This window comes from Schistocerca nitens, chromosome 5 (genome assembly GCF_023898315.1).
Source record: "Schistocerca nitens isolate TAMUIC-IGC-003100 chromosome 5, iqSchNite1.1, whole genome shotgun sequence".
Classification (NCBI taxonomy): domain Eukaryota; kingdom Metazoa; phylum Arthropoda; class Insecta; order Orthoptera; family Acrididae; genus Schistocerca; species Schistocerca nitens.
Window position 1 is genome coordinate 100,315,362 of NC_064618.1, and position 13,088 is coordinate 100,328,449.

At 41.8% G+C, this 13,088-nt stretch overlaps 1 protein-coding gene across 1 annotated transcript in view; it reads right to left on the bottom strand.

The window, feature by feature from the left end:
- Positions 1–13,088, bottom strand: part of LOC126260299 (glucose dehydrogenase [FAD, quinone]-like) — a 75,903-nt gene that overhangs the window by 18,672 nt on the left and 44,143 nt on the right. Inside the window, exon 3 of the mRNA XM_049957622.1 lies at positions 30–82. Within this exon, the coding sequence (XP_049813579.1) occupies positions 30–82 (53 nt within the window). The remainder of the gene's footprint in view (positions 1–29; positions 83–13,088) is intronic.

The window sequence follows — 13,088 nt, forward strand, 5'->3', positions numbered from 1 at the left end:
CGCCGGCGCCGCCGCCGACCGCCGCGCACGTGTCCGTCGCGCATGCGCACATAGCAGACGTCCGTCTCGCGGCCGAGCGCGTCTGTCACCCGAGGAAATACAGACGTCAACTATAACGAGCGTTCGATTACGCAAGTGTTTCGCGTGCAGAATCCACATTTCTGCCCAACAAACCGTGACAATAATTATTTTCCCGTCGGCAGTATAGATTACTGCAGATCAGGCGATGTTTTGAGTACGAAACTGCCTGCGTAGCGGAGCGTACAGCGATAATGCGACACATCAGTATTTACTAGACAGTTTTATGGACACTTGCCCAATCAACGTCAGTTGATTTTAAATGTGAACATTTGGGGTCATTTTGCTGACCAATATGAACATCAATTGAAAATATAAATTAATGTAACCGGACATATTTATTGTTCCTTCTGCTATAGGGTTCGCGTGTTTCTGCCTTCATTATGAAGCAAGTTTATTTGAATTAATGAAGCGTGGGCCATTTATACATCCTACTGTTTCATTATGTTACTACACTACTGGCCATTAAAATTGCTACGCCAAGAAGAAATGCAGATAATAAACGGGTATTCATTGGACAAATATATTATACTAGAACTGACATGTGATTACATTTTCACGCAATTTGGGTGCATAGATCCTGAGAAATCAGTACCCAGAACAACCACCTCTGCCCGTAATAACGGCCTTGATACGCCTGGGCATTGAGTCAAACAGAGTTTGGATGGCATGTACACGTACAGCTGCCCATGCAGCTTCAACACGATACCACAGTTCATCAAGAGTAGTGACTGGGTATTGTGATGAGCCACTTGCTCGGCTACCATTGACCAGACGTTTTCAATTGGTGAGAGATCTGGAGAATGTGCTGACCAGGGCAGCAGTCGAACATTTTCTGTATCCAGAAAGGACCGCAGGGACCTGTAACATGCGGTCCATTATCCTGCTGAAATGTAGGGTTTCGCAGGGATCGAATGAAGAGTAGAGCCGCGGGTCGTAACACCTCTGAAATGTAACGCCCACTGTTCAAAGTGCCGCCAGTGCGAACAGGAGATGACCGAGACGTGTAACCAATGACACCCCATACCATTACAACGGATAATACGCCAATATGGCGATGACGAATACACGCTTCAAATGTGCGTTCACCGCGATGTCGTCAAACACGGATGCGACCATCATGATGCTGTAAACAGAACCTGGATTCATCCGAAAAAATGACTTTTGCCATTCGTGCACCCAGGTCCTTCGTTGACTACACCATTACAGGCGCTCCTGTCTGTGATGCAGCGTCAAGGGTAACCGCAGCCATGGTCTCCGAGCTGATAGTCCATACTGCTGCAAACGTCGTCGAACTGTTAGTGCAGATGGTTGTTGTCTTACAAACGTCCCCATCTGTTGACTCAGGGATTGAGACGTGGCTGCACGATCCGTTACAGCCATGCGGATAAGATGCGTGTCCTCTCGACTGCTAGTGATACGAGGCCGTTGGGATCCAGCACGGCGTTCCGTATTACCCTCCTGAACCCACCGATTCCATATTCTGCTAACAATCATTGGATCTCGACCAACGCGAGCAGCAATGTCGCGATACGATAAAGCTCAATCGCGATAGGCTACAATCTGACCTTTATCAAAGTCGGAAACGTGATGGTACGCATTTCTCCTCATTCCACGAGGCATCACAACAACGTTTCACCATGCAACGCCGGTCAACTGCTGTTTGTGTATGAGAAATAGGTTGGAAACTTTCCTCGTGTCAGCACGTTGTAGGTGTCGCCACCGGCGCCAACCTTGAGTGAATGCTCTGGATTGCTAATCATTTGCATATCACAGCATCTTCTTCCTGTCGGTTAAATTTCGTGTCTGTAGCACGTCATCTTCGTGGTGCAGCAATTTTAATGACCAGTAGTGTAATATACATGATTTATGTGTTACCTCAGCAGTTTATCAATATTCTAATACATGCATGTTAATGCAGCCATTAGTATATAAGCCATTAACTTTTGCACTGCTGATAAGTGCATCTCCACATCAGAACTCTCACTATATCGACCCACTCGCCTAGATTAGAGATTAGATTAGATTAATACTAGTTCCATGGATCATGAATACGATATTTCGTAATGATGTGGAGCGAGTAAAATTTTCCAATACATGACATAATTAATTTAATTTAACAACATACTTAAGTTAATATGACAACTTTTTATTTTTTGTGTTTTTTTATTTTTTTATTTTTTTTAATAATTTTTTTCTTTTCTATTCTGAATTTATATCTAAAAATTCCTCTATGGAGTAGAAGGAGTTGTCATTCAGAAATTCTTTTAATTTCTTCTTAAATACTTGTTGGTTATCTGTCAGACTTTTGATACTATTTGGTAAGTGACCAAAGACTTTAGTGGCAGTATAATTCACCCCTTTCTGTGCAAAAGTTAGATTTAATCTTGAATAGTGAAGATCATCCTTTCTCCTAGTATTGTAGTTATGCACACTGCTATTACTTTTGAATTAGGTTTGGTTGTTAATAACAAATTTCATAAGATAGTATATATACTGAGAAGCTACTGTGAATATCCCTAGATCCTAAAATAAATGTCTGCAGGATGGTCTTGGGTGGACTCCAGCTATTATTCTGATTACACGCTTTTGTGCAATAAATACTTTATTCCTCAGTGATGAATGACCCCAAAATATGATGCCATATGAAACCAATGAGTGAAAATAGGCGTAGTAAGCTAATTTACTAAGATGTTTATCACTAAAATTTGCAATGACCCTTATTGCATAAGTAGCTGAACTCAAACGTTTCAGCAGATCATCAATGTGTTTCTTCCAATTTAATCTCTCATCAATGGACACACCTAAAAATTTGCAATATTCTACCTTAGCTATATGCTTCTGATTAAGGTCTATATTTATTAATGGCGTCATACCATTCACTGTACGGAACCGTATGTACCGTGTCTTATCAAAATTCAGTGAGAGTCCATTTACAAGGAACCACTTAGTAATTTTCTGAAAGACAGTATTGACAATTTCATCAGTTAATTCTTGTTTGTCAGGTGTGATTACTATACTTGTTATCATCAGCAAAGAGAACTAACTTTGCCTCTTCATGAATATAGAATGGCAACTCATTAATATATATTAAGAACAACAAAGTACCCAAGACTGACCCTTGTGGAACCCCATTCTTGATAGTTCCCCAGTTTGTGGAATGTGCTGATCTTTGCATATTATGAGAACTGCTTACTTCAACTTTCTGCACTCTTCCAGTTAGGTATGAATTAAACCATTTGTGCACTGTCCCACTCATGCCACAATACTTGAGCTTGTCTAGCAGAATTTTATGATTTACACAATCAAAAGCCTTTGAGAGATCACAAAAAATCCCAATGGGTGGTGTTCGGTTATTCAGATCATTCAAAATTTGATTGGTGAAAGCATACATGGCATTTTCTGTTGAAAAACCTTTCTGGAAACCAAACTGACATTTTGTTAGTACTTCGTTTTTATAGATATGTGAAGCTACTCTCGAATACATTACTTTCTCAAAAATTTTGGATAAAGCTGTTAGAAGGGAGATTGGACGGTAATTGTTGACATGAGATCTATCCCCCTTTTTATGCAAAGGTATAACAATAGCATATTTCAGTCTATCAGGGAAAATGCCCTGTTCCAGAGAGCTATTACACAGGTGACTGAGAATCTTACTTATATGTTGAGAACAAGCTTTTAGTATTTTGCTGGAAATGCCATCAATTCCATGTGAGTTTTTGCTTTTAAGCAAGTTTATTATTTTCCTAATTTCAGAGGGAGAAGTGGGTGAGATTTCAATTGTATCAAATTGCATAGGTATGGCCTCTTCCAGTAACAGCCTAGCAACTTCTAATGAACACCTGGATCCTACTGTGGTGTCACAGCCAGACACCACACGTGCTAGGTGGTAGCTTAAATCGGCCGCGGTCCTGTAGTACATGTCGGACCCGCGTGTCGCCACTGTGTGATCGCAAACCTAGCGCCACCACAAGGCAGGTCTCGAGAGAGTGACTCGAACTCAGCCCAGTTGTACGGACGACAGAGCTAGCGACTAGACGTACGAAGCCTTTCTCTCTCATTAGCCGAGAGACAGAATAGCCTTCAGCTAAGTTAATGGCTACGAACTAGCAAGGCGCCATTAGCCTTACAGTGATTGTAATTAGAGTCTCACTTGTGTTCACCATAGAGATGTACAAGAAGACATTAAAGATAAGTATATGAGAAGCTCCGTTCTTTTCTTCATAGCATTAATTACGTATCCTGTTCCAGTACTTCACGCCCGTCTGCGTTAGTCTCGCGTGCCCTTTAAGCCACCTCTATCTACAAGGTGTTGTCCCAGCTGCCGACACATCACCTACTATATTCACAACATTTAGAAAATGATTATTAAAAATATTTTCAACTTCTGACTTTTTGTTCCTAAAGTTTTCATTCAATTTGATGGTAATACTGTCTTCCTGTGCTCTTGGTTGACCTGTTTCTCTTTTAATAATATTCCAAATTGTTTTAATTTTATTATCAGAGTTGCTGATTTCAGACATGATACACATACTTCTGGATTTTTTAATAACTTTTCTTAATATAACACAGTAGTTTTTATAATGTTTGATAGTTTCTGGGTCACTACTCTTTCTTGCTGTCAGATACATTTCCCTTTTCCGGTTACAAGATATTTTTATACCCTTAGTAAGCCATGGTTTGTTACAAGGTTTCTTATGAGTATATTTAACTATTTTCTTGGGGAAGCAGTTTTCAAATGCATTTACAAAAATGTCATGAAATAAATTATATTTTAAATTGGCATCAGGTTCACGGTACACCTCATCCCAGTCTAACTGCTGTAGGCTTTCCCTGAAATTTGCAATTGTTAAATCGTTGACTGAACGTACTACTTTGGAGGACTGTTTAGTATTGCTGAATCGGGCTATGTCATATATTGTAACTAGCTGTGCACCATGATCACAAAGACCATTCTCAACAGGCTGAGCATTTATCTGGTTATACTTATCTTGGTGTATAAAGAAGTTATCTATCAGTGAGCTGCTATCCTTTACCACCCGAGTAGGAAAATCAATAACGGGTGTCAAATTGAAAGAACCGAGTAATACTTGAAGGTCATTTTTCCTATTACCCTCTTTCAGAGAATCTACACTGAAGTCCCCACAAATAATAATTTGCTTCCCCCTGTCTGACAGGTAGCACAACAAGGAGTCCAAATTTTTCAGAAATAGATGAAAATTTCCTGATGGGGACCTATATACAGTTACAATTATAAATGTGCCTTTATTTAATTTAAGCTCACAGGCACATGCTTCTATATGTTTCTCTGCACAAAACTTTTTTGTTTCTATACTTTTTGCACAATGATAACTTTTGACATATATGGCGACTCCTCCTTTCTCCATATTTTCTCTCATTACATGTGCAGAGAGCTTATATCCACTTACATTTACCTTATCCATATCAGTAACAATGTGATGCTCAGACAGGCATAGTATATCTATTTCATCCTCAACTTCTAAATCTTCTAAACAAACCAGAAGCTCATCTATTTTATTCTTTAAACTCCCAATATTTTGATGAAATATACTTACATTATTTTTAATTATACTTTTATGAGAACCTTTCCTTATTCTAACATTTACAGTACTCTCCTGTCTGAGTTTCTCATTGTGCTTAGGCCTACTTCCTATACCAGTGGTCACATGGTGTTCAGAGAGGCAGATTATGTTAACTGGGTTGGGTGACTTTAATTCATCACTGCAACTACCTAGGACTGAGATACAACTTGGTGGAGATAAAATTTCTGGTGATTGGTGAAAATTTATAATTGACAGCTGTGATTGGTGATCCAATGTGCTAGAATTGTGCTGTTTAATTTCTTTCCTAAACTGAAGATTTGATTCAATCCTGACCTCTCGTAGAACTTGACATCTTTCTGTCTTACCTATCCTAAAAAAGGTGCTGCTCCAACACCTGTAACCACTGGTATTTTACCATTCATAGCAGTGCCTCCCCCCTTTAAATTTCCCGCTATTACCCCAGCCAGTTTCCCCTTCCCTTTCCTGTTGAGATGTAGGCCGTGCCTGGTATAGTCCCACCTACTGAGAGAATCGACAGGAACCACACCAATATGAGCCCCTCGCACCCGACCGAAGCAGCCGTTCCAACTCCAAATTAACTCTCCCAACAGAAGAGTTCAAATGAGGCCGGTCATGGCGTCTCAGGACAGATACAAATTCAACATTGGTGTGTCTCGATGCCGACGCAATCTTTACCAGGTCACACTCCATACTGTACCCAGGATCTCTGTCGATGCTGTTCCCTGGCCCTCCCACAATAACCACGGTGTCTTCCCTGGTAAATCCTTTACAGAGTGATCCAGACTAGCACTTGGTTTGAAAAAATTTGTGACCTGGTATTCTGGTCCTAATTCCTCCTGCAGAAGTTGGCCTACACCTCTGGCATGAGAATTGCCTAACAACAAAACTTTCTTCCTTTTTGATGAGTTTCCTACATTCTTTTTCAATTTCCTATTGAAAGTTTGTTGTGTCCTGTCTACACCTACCTCTATTTAACTATTCCAAATAAGCTTAGTCACAATTAGAAACCGTTTGCAATCAAGCTCTTAACAGCCGATAGCTCTGTCATGGTTAACATACACTATGTGGTCAATAGTACCTGCACACCTTTTTTGAAGGCGTTAATATATGGTTCAAAATGGCTCTGAGCACTATGGGACTGAACATCTGTGGTCATCAGTCCCCTAGAACTTAGAACTACTTAAACCTAACCAACCTAAGAACATCACACACATCCATGCCCGAGGCAGGATTCGAACCTGCAACCGGTTAATATATGGTGTATCCTATAGTTCTATAAGGCCAATTTGCGAGTGGCCGACATTTAGGGCCCACTGCGCTGCTGGTGATACACTGACATCTGCAGCATATTTACCCGTGTATATTAAAGAAGTCTAACGCACTACCAAAACTGACCAGTGGCTTCGATCGGAATATGTCGGATATTTAGCAACAAGAAATCTCAACAAATTTGCTAAATGAATCGAAAAACGTTTGCTGTGGCGAGCATGAAAAACAGTTTTTTCACTGGTATTCTTTATTAATAGCAAAGTCAGATTTCGCAGTTGTGGTATCGAATTTGAACACCTGTTTTCTTAATTAGCGTTAGACTGGTCCTATCGAATAGTCAGCAGGACAAAAGGAACCAATATTAGTTCGCAAGTGCAAGGAAAAATCCATCGCCAATTTAAAGCTCTATACCGACTTACTTCTTGTTCGTGCTACTCGGTACTACGAAAACTCGCCCAATGTCTCTCCTGTTATACCAAATAAAGCATTGGATTCAAATATATATGCGGTGCACCTTAGTAAATACAACTGATAAACGTGTCCATATGATTAGGCATGCTTTATACTTTTGTCAGATCTATGCCATGAAATTTTGTTTGGAAATTGTTCTATGATATTAGGAGAATGATTACGAAAGTGCAAGACAATACAATGTTTTTATAATGTGTTAAGACCTGACCTTCGATCAAAAGTAGGCTGTAGGAGACAGTAACAACTGTAACCGTATTAATACATTGTAGATTAGCAGCAAGCTCGCAACAGTAATAATAGTCTCCTGGTAATGTTTATGGTTACAGAAATAAAAGGTCGTAGGTTCGGTACATGTCTAGTGCAATTTTCTTTATCCTTTTTATACATTATATTGTGTGGAAAAAAAGTACAATTTACTATTGTCAGCATCATAAATATAAGTTGAAAACATACTGTATAGTCAATCAGGTCAAATTTTTTACCACATGATATCTTTGTACGGTGCCACTCACTATTTTTCGTTTTATGTGCTGAAAGTGGGAGCTTTATCTCTAAGTTTTATGCTTTGTAATTATATTACCACTAAATCATTCTATTATCTCTTCTTACTTTTTTTGCTGTTCGAATGGATTGAAAACTAACAGAAGAGCCCGCACGGTTGGCCGTGCGGTCTAACGCACGGCTTTCCGGGCGGGACGTAGCGCCTGGTCCCCGGCACGGGGGCGGATTTGTGTCGAAGTCCGGTGAACTGGCCAGTCTGTGGATTATTTTTAGGCGGTTTTCCATCTGCCTCGTCGAATGCGGGCTGGTTCCCCTTATTCCGCCTCAGTTACACTATGTCGGCGATTGCTGCGCAAACAAGTTCTCCACATACGCGTACACCATAGTCACTCTAGCACGCAAGCATAGGGGTTACACTCGTCTCGTGTGAGACGTTCCCTGGGGTGTCCACCGGGGACCGAACCGCAGCATAACCCTGGGTTCGGTGTGGGGCGGCGGATGGGTGAAGTGGACTGCAGTAGTCGTGGTGGGGTTGCGGACCACTGCGGCTGCGGCGGGGACGGAGCCTCTCTGTCGTTTCTAGGTCCCTGGTTCACAAACAATACGATACAATACAAGTAACAGAAGTATAAAAAAGGAGACAAAGACAAAAAGTCAGAAATGAATAAAATTAGCAGAATGGTTAAGTCGAGTTCCTGCAACCTTCTCCACTGCGACCAATATTCTCATTCTTGTTGCATCTCCCCCTTTGGAAGGAGCTCTGTACAGTTTTCCTCCTCGAAACGAAGAGTCCAAAGCACAGCACTGAGGCATTATTCTACATAAAACTTCAAAAATACTCAACACTTCCTATGCTTCACACGTAACGCTTGGGTGCACAGTAGCTGGTAATGTCACGTGACGCGGCAGACGCACGCGAAAAGGATGGCCATACTTCCCTTTATACAGAGCTTTAGTGATCCACCTTTCGCCTTTATGACTGCTTGACATCTCCTGGGGACACTTTCAGTGAGTGTCTGCGAGCAATGGCGGCGCATTCTCCCTCAAGAACCCACACCAGAGGAGGCGCTGATCTTGCACGGTGGGGTCTGGCGTGAAGTCGACGTCCTAACTCAGCGCAAAGGCGTTCCATTAGGCTGAGGTCGGGAGACTGGGCAGTCCATTTCAGGAACGTTATTGCCCACGTCAGTAACTACCGACCTATTTCACTGATGACATCATTTTTGCAAAGTTTTTGAGAAGGTGATCTATTCTAGAATAGTATCTTGCCCTGGCAACAATAATATTCTCAACAAATCACAGTTTGGATTTCACAAGGGTTGCTCTACTCAGAACGCAATTTACATGTTCACACTGTAAGTAGGCTGTTTAGGTTCTTATATTGGTAACGCCACCGCTACGTAGCGCTCTGTATGAAAATCACTGGCTGTGCTGCGTGCAATCTGTGGCTGGTTTGCATTGTTGTTGGCTATTGTAGTGTTGGGTAGAGATGGGTCGAACTCGTTCATTCCCGTGAACTACTTCATTCATTTCACTCTTTGCCGTGAAGCGTTCAAATGAAGTAGTTCATTGATGAAGTACGGGAGGCTGGCGAAAGTTGCCCAGTTCGCCGCTCAGCCGCGGCTACGCTCGCTTCGCCTCGCTCGTACAATAAAGCTTCGTAATACTTCATAATTTTACCAACAGATGGCCGAACTATGCAGTAGCGTGCACGCAATGTTTTACGCTCTTACAGCGTCTGAGCTAACTTAAATAGAGGGGACAGAGGAAAGATAAACAGAGAAGCCTGTCACATATAAAGAAGGTAGGCCTATTACATATAATCTTGCTCGACATTTTCTCACGAAGCGCCCAAAAAAGTCTTATCTGCCAAGTGAAACCCTATTTATTGTATTCGTGGACTGAAAAACTAGGGCTACCAACGAAATGCAGTCCAATTTTACGTTCCTTTTAAAATTTAATCCAAAATAGAATGTGTATGTTTACCACTGTCACAAAGTCTATATATCTACGTTAAGTAATTATTCAGAAGTTTTCCTGTAGATTTTATTTTTGTTGAGAATAATAACCCTCCAGATTCAAAACGTTAACTGTCACCTGTAGTCATTGGTAAGATTTCAGGTAAAATCCCTCTTTCAGTGTTATTAACAAACCTTTTATTTTCATGTTGGCTGTGCGTGCTCACACAGCCAGCCTCTTCGTTTGTATCTTTAATATTCATTTGTCTGCAAGCGCTGCCAACGGTAGGCTACCGGTAGACGCGAAGTATAACTGGACTGCACAAATAGTCACGGGTAATGATGTCAGCACTGCAGGAAGCAGCTGACGCTGCCTTCCCCTCGTCCTTCACCCCCACAACCCCCCGCAAACCAATCGTTTCCCACAAACGCCGCGCGATTCGTCGACAGGCAGTAGAGGGGGAACTGAAGTGAAGGGAGAATGAGTGACGTAGCGCCGATGTAATGGGATGAGGGAGAGGGGAAGAGAGTGAGTGAACTGTGTGGAGTGTGCTATCTGTGAATAGTTTGAAGTACCAGTTCACTGAAATTGAGTGGTTAGTTCACACTTCACTGGAGTGAAGCGTTCATTTGAACGACTCATTCACGAGCTCCCCATCACTAGTGTTGGGCAGTTGGCTGTTAACAGCGAGTAGCGTTGCGCAGTTGGAGGTGAGCCGCCAGCCGTGGTGGATGTGGGGAAGTGAGATGGCGGATTTTTGAGAATGGATAATCTGGAGGTGTGTCCATCAGAAACAGTACATTAGTAAGAATGGATGTCATGAACTGCTATATATATTATGACTATTGAGGTAAATACGTTGTTTGTTCTCTATCAAAATCTTTCATTTGCTAACTATGCCTATCAGTAGTTAGTGCCTTCAGTAGTTTGAATCTTTTATTTAGCTGGCAGCATTGGCGCTCGCTGTATTGCAGTAGTTCGAGTAACGAAGATTTTTGTGAGGTAAGTGATTCATGAAAGGTATAGATTAATGTTAGTCAGGGCCATTCTTTTGTAGGGATTATTGAAAGTCAGATTGCGTTGCGCTTAAGAAATATTGTGTGTCAGTTTAAGCACAGTCATGTATAATTTTTCTAAGGGGACGTTTCAACACCCCAGATATTACAAGCATTAAATAACAAAATAGCACCGGTAGGTATTTTCTGCGACCTATCCAAGGCATTTGACTGTGCTAATCGCAGTATACTTCTAGATAAATTGATGTTTTGTGGGACTGATTGTATAGCCAACCAATGGACCATGTCATATCTAACTAAAAGAATGCAGAAATTTGTACTTAGTAGCAACTGAACCAAATAGAATCCAAGGACATAATTCTGACTGGGGAAAAATCACGTAGGGGGTTTCCCAAAGCTCAATCTTAGGTCCACTTCTGTTTCTCATATATGTAAATGATCTACCGTCTAATGTACAATAAGCAGAACTGGTTCTTTTTGTGGATGAGAGCAGTATTGTAATCACTCACAGTATACATACAGAAATGGAAGGAATGGTGAACAAAGTTCTCAGAAGTATCATTGACTGGTTTTCTGCGGATGGTCTCACCCGGAATTTCACAAAGACTCATCATATTCAGCTCTGCACCTGTAGGGGTACTGCACCAGTGACAAGTGTGACACTTGGTTATGAAATATTACATACAGTGGAAACTTCAAAATTCTTAGGTGTCCATATTGATGAGAATTTAAATTGGAAAAAACACGTTTTGGAACTCCTAAAACAACTTAGTTCAGGCACATTTGCACTCAGAATCATAGAAAATTTTGGGGAGAGAGACATCAGTCAATATTTACCATCAAAAACAGTCTTGATCACAGCTTATTTATTATGGTGATCGGTTTCCACCACTACTGTGGTCATCTTCAGACCAATGACTAAGGACCTATAGCTCTGAGCACTATGGCACTTAACATCTGAGGTCATCAGTCCCATAGACTTAGAACTACTTAAACCTAGGGACATCGCACACATCCATGCCCGAGGCAGGATTCGAACCTGCGACCGTAGCGGTCGCGCAGTTCCAGACTGTAGCGCCTAGAACCGCTCGGGCACACCGGCCGGCTGACTAAGGACCTCCTTCTGCTAGAGAATCACTATTAAATTTTGTGAAGACTGTTTTTGATAGTAAATATTTGTAACACATTGATCACTGTCACTCCCATAATGTTTTCAAAAGTAAGAAATCAGTAAGTTGACATATTTTGCTTATTTTCGTTCAGTAATGTCATATGAAGCAGTGGTCTTGGGCAACTCATCTTTAAGAAAGGAGTTCTCTATGGCCAAAAACGTGCTGTAAGAATAATGTGTGGTGCTCAAACGTGGTCATCTTGTAGACATCTGTTTAAGGAGTTGGTCATTCTGACTACTGCTTGACAGTATATTTGTTCCCTAATGAAGTCTGTTGTAAATAATCTACTACAGTTCAAAAGGAACAATGAGGTACATAATTACAATACTAGAAGAAAACATGACATTCCTTACCCAACATTACGATTGTTTGTGGCTCAGAAAGGGGTGCACAACGCTGCAACAAAAGCTTTTGACCACTTACCCAGTAGTGTAAAATGTATAGTAGACAGCAAGGTAAGACTTGAAAATAAATTAAAAAAGTTTCTCCTTGACAACTCCTATTCCGTAGAAGAATTGCTATGTTTCTAATGTGTAAAAGGTGGTGGGTAGTGAGCCGTGGTAAAATTTTCTGTTTTGAAGAGCGCGCCGCAGCGCGTAGTGTAAAGCAGTCGTTCCGTTTCTGGCGGTGGCGCCGCTGTGGCAATCGCAGCTTTGGTGTCTCCCTCTGGTGGGAAGGGGGAAAAGTTTCCTGTTCACGTGCATTTAAGGGGCGCTATGAGCTAGGCAGTTGGTCTGCTGTCAGATTGTACACCTCCCTTGTTCGCCCCATCCATGAATATGCGGTGGTGGTGTGGGGCAATGCTACCCCCACCCATTTCCGCCGACTCCAAACTGTCCAGAACCGGGCTCTCCGGCGTGCCCTCCGCCTCCCCTTCGACTTCCCGACCCAAGAACTCCACATCCTGGCCGAGGTGCCTCTCGTTCGAAGCCACATCCTCTCTGCAGCCACTTCCTTCTACCAACAAACCCGACACTCTCCCAATCATTTAATCCTTTCCCTGGGCACCTGAGTCCATCGTCAAGCCACCACTCGAT